At 40.3% G+C, this 16,967-nt stretch overlaps 1 protein-coding gene across 2 annotated transcripts; it reads right to left on the bottom strand.

The window, feature by feature from the left end:
* Positions 1 to 1,603: 1,603 nt before the first annotated feature.
* asmt (acetylserotonin O-methyltransferase) lies at positions 1,604 to 15,691 on the bottom strand. Of its 2 annotated transcripts, none has more exons than XM_005723261.1 (9): positions 15,612 to 15,691; positions 14,813 to 14,928; positions 14,031 to 14,205; positions 13,602 to 13,731; positions 12,701 to 12,769; positions 10,007 to 10,125; positions 4,908 to 5,048; positions 2,452 to 2,574; positions 1,604 to 1,963 (listed from the first exon to the last, which is right to left on the bottom strand). In XM_005723261.1, the coding sequence occupies exons 2-9, from the start codon at positions 14,912 to 14,914 to the stop codon at positions 1,746 to 1,748; spliced, it is 1,077 nt and encodes a 358-aa protein (XP_005723318.1). In that variant the 5' UTR covers positions 14,915 to 14,928; positions 15,612 to 15,691; the 3' UTR covers positions 1,604 to 1,745. The 2 variants fall into 2 exon arrangements, with proteins under 2 accessions (XP_005723318.1, XP_005723317.1); XM_005723260.1 differs by having other exon boundaries at positions 14,813 to 14,969; positions 15,612 to 15,688.
* Between the last annotated feature and the right edge of the window lie 1,276 nt (positions 15,692 to 16,967).

The following is a 16,967-nucleotide window of genomic DNA, read 5'->3' as shown; positions in this document are numbered from 1 at the left end:
TTAAAGTAGAGTTTGCTTTAAACAGAGTATCTTGTGACAGCAGTATAAATGTGCAGCATCTGATTCTTAATTCAGAGCTTCCTCATGCTTATGAGGTCAAAACAAAATAATAAAATTAAAAATGCTGCTCAAGTCCAGGTTTTTAAACAAGACTTCCAAAACAAGTGGATGACGTTACAGCAGGTACATTCATATTTTATATACAGCCTACAATAAGAGTATAACTTCTGTTGTTAAACAGAGTCCCTTTCCTTTTTGCATGAATAACTGATAATGATTCACATTGCTTTTGACATGAACGATCAGTTTCTGATGCAAAAAAGTTGTTGCGAAAGGTTTAAGCTTGGCTGAGGTGAGAAAGTTGTCATAATGAAAAAGCAGCTGTGACCTTGCAATGGAAATGGATAGATGATGCACATAAAGTGCTCCAATCTGCAGAGCTTCTATTCTAACTGCCCTTCCTCCAACTAATGTGTTTAACTGGCACTTCTTTACTGATTTCAATGATGAGTCAACCCACTGAAGAATTAGTCTATAAAACTGTATTTTATGTTCTGATAATCTTCTGGCTTCATCTGCATTCAGTAGCTATTCAATATCCCATTAACTTCTATTAAATGATTAAACCAAACTATTTCTTCTACCAGCATTTTTTTCCTTTTTATATAAATACTTTGGGAGAGAACTACAGTATATACACATGCAAGTGTCAATACATCTGATGCTTTGACACTTAACATACAAAACTGCCTTTATACCCTCATTTTTAATTTCCAGATAGATATTCTTACAATAGCATAACTTTAAAAAGTGAACAGTTTCAGCTTAAGTCTACTTTGCTAGATCGGACTGTTTAGTTTTACCAGTTCTAGTATCTGCTGCTACAGCTTGCTTTAAAGCTCACTGGATTTTATTCATAAAGCACAATATCCAGATTACCTTAAATTGTATTTAAGGTTTTAGGAAAGTAAAATCTTAGGGGGGATATATCAGGTTAAAAGCAGAGGTTAGGTAAGACTCCATCAGCTTTGACATTCACAGATGACATAAGGGTAGGGAGCAGATGGAAAAAGTGGAGGTATACGCTGGGGAAAGAAAAAAGATGGCTCAGTTGAAGCAAGAGGTGGGGAAGGCGTTTAAATACCTAGTGTCAATGACAACGCAACAGGTAAAGAGTACAGGCAGGATGTAGTGGGTGAAGATGAGTGTCAAGGGTGATCTGTGAAAGGATGGCAACAAAGGTGAAAGGGAAGGTTTGCAAGATGATAGACACCCCTGCTATGATGTGTGGTTTGGAGGGAGTGACAAAAGGGAGGCAGAGCTGAAGATCTTAAGATTTTCACTGGGAGCGCCGAATAGAGACAGGATTTAAAATGAGACTATTCAGATTAAACAGTCTGGAGATAAAGTTTCCAATTTGGAGACAAGCCTTAGCTTTGTTTCTGAGACCTTTTCAGCTTCTTTATGGTCCTTACTAGTAGCATGCAGGGCACCTTTTGTTCTTTCTAAGAAACTTGATGAAATTTCCTGTCATACAGATTAATGTCCAAAACAAGGACATTAGTTTAAATATCTAGAGTCAAACCTTTGATTATGCAATCAGAAATGCGACGCTGTAGTCATGCTGAAAAATTTATTCATTTTGAAATTTCATGGGAAAAGTGAAAACACAGGAAAGGGATGTGATTTCCCCCCACAGGCGATGTGAGGCTTCACTCCTGGTACAGCATCCATTTTTCTTCATCTTATGCCTTTTTGTGTCCCAGCACCGCATCATAGATCTTCCCAGTGAGGCAGTGCCGGATGTTGGTGAATCCGGCAGCAGTCAACAGGGCAGCATACTGAACATCTGTCCTCTCTCTGCCCTCCGTCTGCACCAGCATGTTCAGGGAGTAAAGCTGAGCTGTAAGCGGGCCAGAACCATCCTCACTGAGCAGCGCCTCCACCACCAGCACAGCACCTCCTATAGCAGGGATAAAAATACCTGCTTCAGTTCTTTTCCCCCTTTAAATAAAGTGTCCTGGCAAAGCTTGGAGACAGGTTTGCAAAACCAAAAAACAAAATAACCACACACGTTAAACCAATCGATCCAATGTGATGATCCCTACTAGGTGTTGCTACATCAGGCCACCTTTCAGATGATGATTATGGTTAATGACTGGCATAAGCCAAATCTGAGCCCAGGTCTGCTTTTAAACCCCACTTCCTTCTGTAAGCTGGCACTGTGACACTATTCACCATCCCGACTTTCTCATTTTTCTTTTGCTGCCCTCTCTGTTCTGTGATAGAGTCGGCTGCTTTGTGTCTGACTTTGATCAAAGTCAGAAGGACAGATTTCTCTGGGATCAGCTGCATTGTGGGATACAATCTGCTCTCTCATTTCAAGCAGATGAGAAAAAAAAAAAAAAAAAAAAAAAGGCACTCATCCCTTTCACACAGATATGCTCAGACCTGGTTTGCAGGCTTTATAGATTCTCTGGAGTAGCTCTACGCAGCGTTCGTCTGTCCAGTCATGGAGGATTCTTGCCAGAATATAGAGTTCAGCTTCTGGTAGAGAGTCTTTGAAGAAGTCCCCTGAGAAAGAAAGAAAAAACACATCCATCCATATGAACATTTTAAAACTCCCTCCATTGAATTCCTAAGACACAGCTGCATTTCAGTCATCCAGTTCTGATGAATAGATTATATGAATGGGAGTTCTAGGCTCTGAATTTAACCCTATAAGTCAATGCTAAAGTGGAACACGTGAGCCATATGCATCTAGACATGCAGCAGAAATGTAAACAGAGCGGCCATGATTAAAAGTGTACATTTGATACGTGTTGGTGAACGAGTATGTCAAGTTAGTGACTCAAACTAGGCCGAGTGCTTCCCTTTGATTTAATTATTCCATGTAATTAATAATTCTGTTGACAAGCCTTCAAGTAGTAAGACATGATTCGTTTAGTGGTTTACATTCTCAAACCTAATTACTACTACTACAGGATTATGTCCGTTATAAAATGCATGCAACCTAAAAATTACTAGAGCATATCTCCAGCTGCTGTCTTGTGCTGATAGTTATCAGGGAAAAATTATTTTCCTGCCAACACAGCACCGTTTCTGTAATATCAGTGTGCAAGCAGTAACAATTTTTCTATGCCCATTGTAAGAGTGTCGGCATATTTGCAAGTTATGAAATAAAGCACACTGAGGCCAACACTCCTAAAAAGGCCATGTCACAGCTTCCATTGTGCTCAACACCATGATGGCTAGGAAAACACCAAGAAGCAGTTTTGTGTCTGGGTTTAAGATTGCCATCTGCTGCAAACCTGCGCTCTGCCTTACAATAGCTGCTGTGCTGAAGGTAACAATATACATTAAAAAAGGAAGCAGGAAGTAAAAAAAAAAAAGAAAAGTATTCTACCCAATGTTTTCCAGCATGCCACACCAACTCTGGGAGAATGACAGACTCATTTGATGACATCAAAATTCTCATTCTGCTTGTTTTGAGATCAGTGATTTTAAGACATTTTGCAGTAATGACAGGCATTACAGGCCAATATGGTTCAGACTTACTGGGCATTTGTTAGGTACACCTGTTCAGCTATTTGTTAAATCTCTAGACAGCCAATCACAACTTAATCCAATCTTATCCAATTAGACATTGTCCCTGCTGAAGTTCAAACATCAGAAATGTTGGAGAAAGGATTGGAATGCAGCAGCCATTTGTGTCAAACAGGCTGGTTTGAGCATTCCAAAAGTGCTGATCTACTGTGAAGGGTAGGCACAGAACTTTGTAAACATGAAAGCATGAACCCATCCTATGATTCAAGACCTCTGCACTGAATCACACTTGTTATTAATCGCTGGCTCTCTTCCACAGCATATCTATTATCCTGTCTTCCTTCTCTCTCTCCCCCCCAACGCTTCGCCGCAGGCATCGGCCCCTCCCTGAGCCTGGTTCTGCCAGAGGTTTCTTCCTGTTAAAAGGGAGTTTTCCCTTCTCACCGTCACCAAAGTGCTTGCTCATAGGGGTCATATGATTTGGGGGGGGGGGGGGGGGTGAGCCTCTGCATTATTGTAGAGTCTACCTTATAATATAAAGCACCTTGAGGTGACTTGTTGTGATTTGGCGCTGTATAAATAAAATTGAATCCTGCTTTGGATCAGTGGTTCAGACTGATGTCATGTGTATGAGATATTTGCTTGACACCCTTTGGGGCCTTTAGTACCAACTAAGCATCACTGAAACACCACAGCCTCCCATGTGTACCCAACAAAGTAGCCAGTGAGTGTATATTTAGAGTTGGCCGACATGGATACCGAGCTGGATATTATGCAGGTGAAGTCAACTTGCTGAAAAATGACCAAATGTCTGCTTTTGTTTACCTTCAACTATTTTCGAAAAAAGCTGGAGAATTCGTTTTCGCAAAAGTCACTCAAACAGAATCATGAAAAAATATTCAAATTAGAATCCATGTTTTGTGAACAAGGAAACATGTCAACTAGAAAAATGAAATAGTTCACTGATGTCTTTTGGGTAAGAACTGAAGAAAAAGTTTTAGCTACACAAAACCCTCATTGCCATTTCATTGGGATGGTCACATAGCTCCTGTCTTTAATTTCCATAACCTTAGTATCAGCCAGTTTTGTTGACAACCCCTTGCTCTGTTTATGTAATTTGCATATTTAGATATTATCAAAATGCAGCAGAACTGAGATAATGAGTCCTTTTAAAACCACATGTAAACACAAGAGCTCAGAGTATATCCAAATGTAGACTGCTTGTCAATAACATGTGAATTATGTTATAGACACCAGTCTATTGAGAAGAAAAGGGAAAGAAAAACATAACAGAAACGCATGTTATATTGAGACTTATTCCTGCATCCATCAGGGGTTTTGCCAAGTAATAATGGTGTTACCTTCATGAAAGCTTATCCTCTGGTCATCCTCCTTGATAAAGTGTTCCTTGGACATGTGCACCACCTTGGGAAGGTCAAAGATTGTCACAGTGCATTCTGGGTAGGCTGACGTGCAGTGCTTGGCTAATGCCCCACTGCAGCCTGGAGGGGGAGAATTACCGTTAGTTGCAGCACAATGAATGCAGTCTTCATTAAAAGGACTGCATCACTCAAAAGTGCAGTCATACAAGCAGAACAGATGCTTTCAGGTAGAATCTGGTTATTTGCATGATTTGTATGCGGTGGCTTTGGGAATATGGTTCAGCTAACATTCATGCCAATAAAGCAGAGCAGAACAAATTACTTGATTTGACTAATCAGTTTTAGTCTGATTAGACTTCTGAATATCAACCTTTATGCTGGAATGCATTTGAAATCATTTTTAGCTATGAAAGCTGCCTGTTCTCTCAAGCAACAGTCAGTGCACAAATTCCACAGCAGTTCATTTCATCATTGAAGTCTCTTTAGACTGGATAAACAAATGTTTCAAGTGCATAGAGGATTACTTTGTTTTCCACTTTGGTGACGGTCCAACTTTTCCTTTAGTGCCATTAGTAGGTCAAACCCTTCCACCAGTGAGGATATGGTGAGCAAGCAAATTTTTAGACCAGCTAAACATGAGCATGCAGGCATCCTCGGTGTGCATTTTAACATGAAATTAGCATTTAGGAGTTCAAAAGAAGCCATTAGTGTTCCTCTGAGAACCTTGACTGAAAATCAGACTTTATGAGATGGGAAGAGGCTTTGAATTGAGGAAATGAACAAACGTGCACATGGGTGGAAACAATGACTAAATGTGAAAATATGAATCCTTCAACTTCAGGCTTTGGCAGCATCATTACCATCAATTATGCCTCATAAAGCAAACTGAATTTAAAAATTCAGAGTGACCGATATGGAAAGATTGATTGGACAAGAGAAAGTTAGAGAATGTATGAATGAGACCGAGTGAGACAGTGAGGTAGAATACAGGATCAAAGGATTTCACTTTACACAAACCTACAAAGGCAATCAGACTCCGGCTGGTGTTTGTGGGCATATTTGCCAAACCATCTAGCCCTGTAGAGCCTTCCTCCTAGTGTGAGTTGTTGCTGCTATATTGTATTCTTACACAGCTTTCTATAGCCCCTACAAACACCCACCTAATCCCATATTTGGCTCACATCAAACAGGGGTCAGTAGAGGAGAAAAATCAAAGAGCAACAAGGGGAAGCAAAACCCAAACACAATATGCTGTTGGAGTCCTCCCCAGCTGACCCGACTGTCTCAGTTTGTTAATGAAATCCTTTGATGACGGTTTCAGATTATAGCAATGCAACAGTTATTGCTGCATTTTAAACTAGTCAATGTCATGAGTGCAAGTTTCCCGAATTTTTATCCACATGGTCATTTAAATAAAAATCATAAAGAATTAGGATTTTATTCTCATGGAGTTTTGTTCATTGGACAGTTTAAATCCAAACTCATTCTGGTTTGCACCCCAGCAGTATTGTGTCAGCTGGATATTGTTGACTACATCTGCATCCAATGCAGTCACAGAAGGGGCAACTTTATTTTGCACATACCTCACAATGGGGAGTACTGCTCAGCCTGTGAACAGTCAAGTAATGCCTCTGTTGCTCTGGAGCAACTTTCAGAACAAGCTTCAGCATAATTACATTTTTCCTTTATAAACCAGAAGGTCTTTTTCAAGCTGGGGAATGGAGCTGAAGAGGCTTTCCTTAGGGGAAGGCCTAATACACCCCAGAGAGATGCATATTGACGAGTGTGCAGATTGAAGTGGAGCCATGCTAGGGGTTGGAGGTGAGGATATATTGGCCTTAAGATGTAAATATTTGACCGCCTGTCATTTGGAGTTGCCTCAAATTTATGGATGAACCAATTTAATTTCAGGAAAGTCATCAGAATGACACTGCTGCTTTAAGTGGCATTTCCTTAATACTTTGAGATTTTGTTTGCAGTCTAACATTAAAACACCCTGTCCATATTCTGATGTCTTAAAATGCGTTTGCAGAGAAACAAATTGATTAACATGAAAGTAGCTTTAAAGGTTTCAGTTGGCTTGTTATGCAGTTACCATTGATCAAAAGGAAACAATTAGTTTATTGGTAGGCGTTTACCTAGGAGTCAAATTTAGTTACGTCTAATAGACCAAATGAACCTCATTCACTTTGAATGTTGTCAGGGTTTGGGACACAGCTCACATGTCTGTTATAGTGAAGACATGTGACTTAACATTCATATCCCCACAGCAGAGTAGAAAATGATGTTTTCCCCACAAAGATTTGGCTACTTTTGAATGTCCTGTCTACAATCAGAGCCAGCACTACCAAACCAGTTTCAGATCAGCACAAATGCCCAAATGTATACATGCAAACCAATTCCCACAATTGGGCTAATTTGTCAGCCCAATGAATTTGATTCAGTAGTTAACTTGGCCACATATAAAGATGAAAATATAACTTGCTTTCTTTTTTGCTGTGACTACCTCCTGATATGTTTCATACATTAGTGCCATAGCCTAGAAGCAGACATTTCAACAGCTGTAAACTGCAAACACTTACAAGCTATGGTGGGCTTGTTTTTGTTCCTTTCCTAGTTTTGTCATAATTTTCATTACTGTTTATAATAGTGTTTCTTAAAACCTTATTCTGCAAGTCTCTCATTAGAGAGATTCCCTTGGGGGGGGATATATAGAGAGATGTCTTGCCTAGATGGCAGTTTACATTTTAGAGGTTTAACAGTGGTTGTAACCTTTAAGTTGATTATCCATTTTAAACAAAAACATGCCTTTTAAATTGCCATTAAATGTCACATTAAAATAAATGTAAATAAACCCAGGGAAGGCTCTTTCCAGAGATGTGCACACAGTGGTTTGTAATCCAAACCAAATCAACTAGTTGACAGAGTGCTGGACAGAAAGAGCTCCTGAGCAGCAGGTGTGCACAGACACAACAGATGCTGTGTGAGACTGTCTAGATGGGATGCTGCAGTCGTGCCCTTGAGGCTCCTACTATTTCCCCAAGCACACACTTTTCAGGGATGCAGCATCATGCATAAGCATGAACATACAAGCCCATGCTGAGAAAGCCACAGAGGGGTGGGTAAAACACTGTACACATGTAGGGTTCCATGTGGGAGAAGTTGTTCTTTTATTGGCTTCACAGCACCCCTATGTGGTCAGTAGTGGTGCTACAATGCAGCCACCTGTGGTACAGCGATAGTCAAAGTAGATGCTGCATCTGTTCTCAGTGAACTAAAGGTCAGTATGCGTTCAGTGTCTGTTTAGTAGTTCACCCAGTTTGTACAGCGCAGATTCTCTTAAACATGAATACTGGACTTTCAGGGATAAGCATCAACATTTTAATGCAAGCACCACATTGTCAGTGGGCAGAGCCACCTGAATTCAATTGGTGCATTGTAATATCACCCAGTACTGAAGTACAGAGCTGAGAATACACTGACCTCCTAGCTCAGCTTGATTCACATGATGGCAACAGACTCAATATCTCAGACAAAAGCCTTTTCCAGCTTTTATTCATAGTATTTTTAGGATCGAAGAAAACTCCTGTGACTACCCTTTTATTTGTTCCTCTATGCTTCTTTTTGATCTGTTCCATTGTTGGTTGGCTTTCCTGCATAGCTTTACAAGCTCTGTTCTTATTGTGTTTGTTCAGTATTTCTCTCCCTCAAAGTTTATTCATTGTGCCATTTGTTCCCCTTGTAAAGCATTTTGTAAGAAACCTGCTATTCAAAAGACGCTATGAATAAATCTGACTTAAAGCAGTACACGCAGAACAGTGAAGAAAGCTTCCTTTCAAGTATCCAAAGACAGGTGACTGCTGTGAGCAGCGTCTAGTTTCACATTCACATTTTTTTTTTTAAAAAGGCACACAAGCTGTTCAGTTCAACAGTTGTTACAATTGTATTTACTGGCTTATGCCCAATTCTAGTTTGTGGGGAACTTCTTGTGATAGGGGTAATAGGATATACATTTGTCATGCGTCTCCATACCTGTAGAATCGAGTTAAATACAATCCACCAAAATGTTAGATTGTGTGTAAAGTGTAAAAATATTTGTTGTTCCAGTCTTGTCTGGAATGAGATTCTAGCTGCCTAACCCTGGAAATCTGCATTTTGTTTAATGAGTCAAGTGTTTTGGTATGCACTGCACTGCAGCACCTGGACTCCACTGCGCTGATGTTGTAATAGATGGAAAATGTGGTCAGGCATCATCTTACTGAAATGTAGAAGGCCTTCCCTGAAAGACCTCTTAAGGAGCACATCTGCTTTTCAGCACAGATTCTCATTTTCCAGATTTGGAAGTTACCAATAGTACAGATACTAATCCACCCTCATATCATCACAGATGAAGGCATTTGAAAAGAGTGCTGATAAGCCAGATGGTTTCTCTTTCATTCATATTTTTCCAAGGAGAATTACAGATTTTAACAAGTATGACTCAGAAAATGCCAGCAAATAAGCCAAATCAGGCTCCAAGAACTTAAACCATCATCGCAGCTAACAAATACCAAGTTTTGGCCTGTGAGGAGATTAACCCAGATGCTGGTTCTGTTATACTGTAGATGTTCAAAGTCTTGACATTGAGGAATAGTCTGAGATTTTTCCAGTTTGCAAATGTAATTCTTTGCAAACAGAGTATAAAGGAGCATCCTAGCTGAGTTTCACAGAAGGTGGCCAGTTTTTCAATCTTAACGAGCTGTTGCCAATTAACTCATTCCAAGTCTTTCAGCTGCTGAAATTATTCCAATAAATAAATAAATAATGTTTAATACAAACTGAGATCGGGTTGCCTCGAATTCAAGCTGACCTAATATTTTTAAGGAATGAATCTGTTTAAACATCTTTGTTGTTCCCGCAGGTTTTTTCTTCCAGATCCTATCAGATCCAAGACATGGTTACTAAAAGGTAAATGAAGTCCTTGACTCAGAAGGTGTGGGGAGATCAAAGATGCGTACACTGCAAATGTGCGGCTGACCTAGCAGCTGCTCAGTTAAGACAAACTTGGACGGACTTATGGAAATCTGATGAAAACTTACCTCCAAGGTCGCAGATGACTTTGAAGGGGGAAAGGTCAAAGGCTGTGACCACATCCTTACCACAGATGTTCCAGATGGAGTGCATTAACTGCATAAATTTCACCATTTCCTCATCAGACCTACACACACACACACACACACACACACACACACACGAGAAACATTGGTAATACTTTCGTCGTCTCAATGCATTGTAGGAAAAGCTTCATTTTCTGCAAGCGATCACCTAAAGGAGGCTTCTTGCTGCCACACACACACACACAGCCTCTTGTACAAAGTCTTGCCCTGTGGGGACACCATGTTGTGTGCGTGCGAGACAGGGTGAGGCAGAACAGAAGAGCCTGTGGTGACTGCTGCTGCTGCTCTGAGGAGTCTCCACCTCATCAACCAGCACTCCACCCTGCCATGGGGGCACTGTGCATACAAACAGCCTCCAGTTTGTAACAGAATTTATCCAAACTTCAGGGTAGCAAAAGCCACTTCCATCTGACGCACAAACCAGCTTCAGACGACACAGTGACCTCAAGAGTAACTTTGAAAGTGAATCATTGTTGCTTCAGACACTGACTGCACTGGATGGGAAAGGATGAAATGACTGAGGTCAAACAGCAGACTGTCATCTTCAATTTGAAAACATTTGGGGTATAGAATGATGAATGCCCCCAACGACAATCTTCAGTCGTTTTCCTTCATGAGGAATACATTTACTTGAACTCTCATCCCATCTCTAGTTCTATTGAGTAAAATGTGCTTAGCCTGGTTTTCTGTCCTCGTCCACATCATGATATTAGAACTGCATGACGTGTCTTATATTATTCAGCATCCCCCAGTCTCCATCATCTCTGCACTTGCTGGAGACCTAGCTAATGGCTTTCTGTTGCTCCAGCCTCTGCCATCCTGGCTGCAATAGAATAGTTTGAGCAGCAATGTTTAAAATATGATTCACCAAGTGTTGTCATGTTTTCTGACAAACTATTGCAGTGTATTCCTGCACTGACAGCTGATGGGAGACATGCGAGCCATGTTCCATTATACTGGAGCCAGTATAAAGTACAATCACACAGGTTCAGAACTGGTTACTCCAGCATGCATATCTTTGGACTCTGGGAGGAAGCCAGAATCCCCAGACAGCACATGCAGATTCCACACAGGACTCCAGCAAGCTAGTCTGCATTTTAGAGCCCAGACAATATACTGATGGGGCCCATATTTTCAATTTGCAGATCTACTGTAGTGGCATTTATCATGGCAGCAAAATTAAAGTTCAAAAGGCAAACTGATGCCTTATGCTTTATGAATTATGCTTCATAGTTTGTTCACCAGCACAACTTTCCTGCTGGTAACATTCATGTTTGGAGCCACAACCAACCCAAGTCAGTGAGAGCATTACAAGTAATCCATGATTTTGTGACAATCTCAATCTTATTAAGGACTCAAATAACCAAGTTAGAGAAATCAGTTTTGCTCAGTGCTTCAACATCTGTATTTCCTGTCAATTTCATGCAGAAGCACAAATTCAGCCAGTGATAGTTTCCTTTTATATGCAATCCTCAAATAGACAAGAAATTTGATTCTGAAACCCTCCTAGTCAAATAAAACTCATCTTCAGAGTAAAGTGTTTTACTGTTAAAGGGCATGTGTATCACAGATAGCCAAAGCCAGACCCCCTGTTCGCTCCAAATCATCTGCTTTCTCAAGTATAAGAACGCGAGCTCTAGATGAGACTTTGCTGTAAATTATTCAGGTGCAGTACATGACTGGTTAAATGGCTGTGAGTAAACAGGAGTGACTCATCCAGCCAGTTTTGAATCATCCTGCTCCCTGCTGCAGCACTCCAAGAATGCACTGATTTCAGTGGTTGTTTTCCCCCTTACCAATTTACCCACAGTATTCACAGGGGGAATCAGCTGGGACAAACAACTGCTTCTCCACATTAAACTGTGTGCAGGTGCAGAAAGTCTCTCATGTAGGGCCTTTTCATTTACAGTCAATTAACATTCAACTGCAGAGTCATCAGCACAAAGGTGTATTGTTTTACTCGCATATGCTTCATGGTTTTTGCATGCATCCTTGTTAATGAGGTTTATTCAGTTATATCAGCTGCAGTTTCAGAGTACAAAACGCTAAAAACTGCAAGTACAAAGAAAATTTAGCTTTATGATATCTGCTTAATGTGTGCCCAGGTTCACTACACTAAAGACCTCTTTACTTTGGTGCTTTTCAGTCCTATGGAAAATAAACTGTCACAGTTTTGCAAATCATGCCATAAGGATGTTTTATTTATATTTTTATTTATTGCCATTTGTTTCTGGCAGTGATTTACAGTGCACGGCCTCAGGGAGACCGCTCAAAACCTATTAGCAAACAAAGTGTGAATTTTTATTGCATGTGACCCCTGAACACCGCAGATTGGTGAAGCGTTAAAACTGTGGGCACCAGATACTATAAACACACGAGTCCTAAAGGACAATGGCGGTTGCATTCTCTTTGCCCCAAGCTTCCTCACATCACTGCCTGTCCACACCCCCTCTGTCTCACACAATACCTGCCTTCAAATGAATTCCAGATAGTTTTTGTAAAGAGAAAAAAGAAAACAAAAAACTGACAGACAGGCTCAAGATGGAGAGACATGGATGGAATGCAAATGTGGTAAAGAGTGCATTTTGTCTGTTTACCACAAAGGGAGCTTCTCACCTGTAGATTGCTTCAAACAGGTCTCCAGAGCTTACTCCAAAAGCCTTTTCATACTGGGTTCTTCCCTCTCTGGGATAAGGCAAAGAAAGAATTACTTTATATGACAACCATAACATGCAATTATCTGGTTACATGAGACTTTACTAATCATATTCAACTCTATGATACGTGAGCATTTCACAGTCAGTTCATAAGATCATATCCCAATTTGGTAAGTGGCACATGCTTCGTTCAGCTCCTGCAAGATCAAATTAGTCATTTTGATCAGTGTCTTTGTCCTTTGGCATCTTCAGTGAATGGTTTTTCACCATTTTAGATGAACTACAGCAACAGTTCATTCAGTCACACTGCCTGAAATATGCTGGCAGCCCACCACCGGATATGAGAATCAAATCAATTTTAGGATTATGTTTTAAAAAAAAAAAAAAAAAAAAAAAAAAAAAACACCCCACAGGAAATCCAGCCCACAATCTTAAGCTACAGGTCAAAACTTACATTCTCACAGCTCATTGCTAACTCACTTTGGTATGCTTTTATTCTCAAACTAAATCTTAAACTCCAAGCATGTGTCAAAGTTAAATGTTTATAGAAGTACTTTAGTGTGCCGGGCATTGTTCAATTTTCTAACACTATATAAAGCATAGATTAAATCTTTTACATAAAATAGGCAGTTTAATAGAAACTGAAGAGCTTACTGCTGTAAGACTAAAAAGGTAATGATCTAATAAGCAACAAATATCACTAAGTGCTTGACAAGTGGTCTGTCAAGTATTGAGAAAAATCAAATTAGAAAATTTGTTTGATCATTAAAAAACATTTTGATAAAATTGGATGGCAGTTCTCAACCTGGACACTGGATACATTTCTAAGCTTGTGATGTGGTGATGTTCAGTGTACTGACCTGACGGCATCAGTCAGATAGTGCCAGCAGAGGTAGATTGTTTTGGAATGGTAATGGATGGACTGGTAGAGGGACAGAGGACTGGAGCGCGTGAGAAAGAGCCTGGCCTGCTCAGTGTTACTGTAAGACACTGACACAGGTGGGAGAAGGGGTGGAGTAAATTACTGAATGAATGCATGCATGCATGCAACCCTTTTACTTCATATTTGAGATGACATGATATGTGAAGAAGGGGAGGTGCGCAGGGAGGAAGTGAATCTCCAGACAGATAAATTACAATAATCGATCACAAGTGTTAAATTGTGGGCTTGTAAATTCCAATTTTCTTCCACATTCATATTTAAAACTAGTTCAACCTTAAGTGACAATTAGCAATGAGAACTGCTACATGGCTCGCTTAAGTTGTATTACTGATGTGTGTCGGCTGACCTTTCCCATCGTCTTGGTGTCTATTGAGGAGCTGCATGCCAGTGCAGGCAGCCAGCAGCCTCTCTGTGCCATCCAGACTCGCACCCACAGCCTGACTGATCTCTGCTGCAGACAGGGAGCGCTCTGAACCCAATAACAGCTCAAACACACCCAGCTCGCAGGATGTGAACAATGTCTAGGTCAGTGAGCAGAGAGAATAGAGATAAATGGTGAGGCAAGATAATAGAATAAATTGACTTCTAAAGAATGTTATTAATGAACTTCTATTGGGAAGATTGGGTTCATCTACACAGATTAATATAGACAAAAGTACTTTTGGCCAGTTCCTCTCAGAGCTGCCAAGTCCTGCACGAACTACATAACATATCAGAGACTACTGGTGAAGGGGAAATAAAGGCACATGCCTGCTGTTTTGAAGTAACATACCAAACATAAGTTATTAATTTTGCTGACATTCTGGCTCACATTATTTCCAGCATCTTTTGGTCCAATTATTCAAACAAGTGTTTGAAGTAAAAGGACTTTCCTTTCAGAACCCTTTAATTTTGTTTCTTAAATACTGTAATTTGCCAGTCAACAAGCTTCAGCATGCAGCATCTTTGCACTGTATACGATGGTTTTCGATATCAAGACCTATATAGTTTAATAGATGTACTGATTATTATGTTGGAATTTGTGTTACATAATTAACCAATTAGTTAATGCACCACTGAAATGTCAAGTTTACAATCCACCACATGTCTGCATTTGACCTGTATACATATACGATGTACATGTGTTACCTTGGAGATCAGGAAGCCTTCGATATACTCCATTATTCTTTTAGGGTACACGTCTGCAGTAGGCGACACCTTAGTTGGAACCATTTTCCCACCGTCAGCCATTGCCACAGATCGATCTTCCAGACAAGAGAGAAACGTGCCTTCTCAGTTGTTACACCTGCAAGAGGTTTGCATGAATGGCAGTAAGAAAAGAGGCAGACTAAAACTACACAGCGTGCCCACCCAGTAGCAGCAACGAGTGTTGCAGTGGGCTAAGCTGATTACAGCCAGATAACCTAGATTAGAGCATGGGCTCAGTGTGTCAGACAAAGAAACAACTCTGAAAATACTGCTGCCTTGTTCATTCTTGTTCAGCCACTGCATTCTCATACCAGACCCAGTTTCTACAAAGATTTCATCACCCCAAATCCAATAGTGTGGGATAGCCAGCTCTTTGACAGGACATAAGAGCAAAGTGTGCTGCTTACATTTCATGCATTAGCACTCAAGTGATACTATGTCACCATATATTTCTTAGAAGCACACATTCATTGTAATTTCATTAATCATTCAATCCGTGATGGTCATACTTGCAGTCACACAAATATAAAGCCAGCAACCAAGACTTAATACAACATAACTGAGCCTCCTTAGTTTCTGATACAAACTACACTTACAAACATATTCAGCACACGTAAGGTTTTGTACCATTTTTTTGTATTTAATGTAATGCACTTTCTATCTGTTGTGCACACATTTGGTTAACTTTATGCTCAACAACGTTAAACTACATCAGACAAAGGGTTTTCTCTTGTTTTACCAGAGCTGTGCCAGGGTCCGCTTGGGTTCTGAGGTCTGCTGGTACTAAACAATCTTCTACCCGCCACTGGAGCACTATTACATACAAGAAGCGCTAATTGGGACATACCAAGTGTTGCTACATCATGGGGAGAGGAGTATTTAACTTAAATACGTTGTTGATTTTCTTTGCTTTCTGAATTAGTTATTTTGAATATGGCGATTTTTACATAAATAACTATTTAAAAAGCTTTTGTTTTTGTTTCTTTGTTATTGGATATGTTTTCAGTGTTTGTTCCACTTGATTGCCCAAATTGGCCAGTACCAAAATGATCAATACTTGGTTTGTTTGTTATTTTGTATCCTGGTGCTTCATTAGAGCTTGAGTTTAGTTGACCGCTTTTAAGGGTCTAGAACTATACTTGACTTTGGAAAAAGTATTTTATTTGGGGGGTGGAAATAAAGCCCACTGTTCCAAAACCTACTACACGACTCACACATGGTGGCAGTGCAGTGATCAGCCACCTTTCTCTTTTTATAACTATAATTTTTCTACTTTTTTTGTTTCTAATATGGCACCAGACGCAGTGGATGAAGATATCAACTAGCTAACATTAAAGGAACTAGCCATGATCATCTGGGCCTTGATGCCACAGCAGGAGGTCAAATTGAAACAAGAGTCTAGGACAAAAACTGTTTTTAAGGCAATTCAGCAGTTTTAGCTCTTACAGAAGAAAGCACAGGCTTGCTCTTCCCAGAGACCACTTCAGCTGATCCAGAACCACAGGAAGTTGTGATCTGGTGGTAAACCACCACCAGGTCCAAGATAAGACACCCTCCACAAAATAAGAGAGCCAGTATTCCCACAGGTCAGTCAAAAAGCTCATGAGCCAAGGTTACAAAAATTAGCAGAAAATATTGAGCCTTCTGTCCTCCTTACCTTTGAGAAAATTCGAGCCTGTAGAAATATGACTGGGTTTCCTGCCTCATTCTTCTGTTGAGGATGGAGGTGCTGGACTCTACAAGGATGCTGATGAGTCAGTTGCTGAATGTTGAGGCTGCAGACGTGTGACCTTTTCCTGTGGTGCTGGGAGATCTGCCTGTTCTTTATAACTTGTTAAAAATCAATACAAAGCTTTAATCCTGCTGGCTGTTACTGAGACCAAAGTTAACGGTCAACGTGATCACTTCCCAACTTATCACATCTTACTTATGTTTGATGCTAAGGAATCAGCCTGGAAAGTCTCAGCTGAGGTTGCTCCAGATGTTCCCTCGAGACTTCAGATGCAGCAAAATGAACCAAACTTGTCAGCCATCTTGTTAAGAACTAAAGAGAGACAGTCTGTTGTTGATGCTGAGTGCAGGGAGGAGTTTTCCC

This window comes from Pundamilia nyererei, unplaced genomic scaffold, assembly GCF_000239375.1.
Source record: "Pundamilia nyererei isolate P.nyererei 1_Seehausen unplaced genomic scaffold, PunNye1.0 scaffold00009, whole genome shotgun sequence".
Classification (NCBI taxonomy): Eukaryota; Metazoa; Chordata; class Actinopteri; order Cichliformes; family Cichlidae; genus Pundamilia; species Pundamilia nyererei.
Note: the sequence above shows the minus strand (reverse complement) of the source record. Positions and strands in the feature narration are given on the sequence as shown.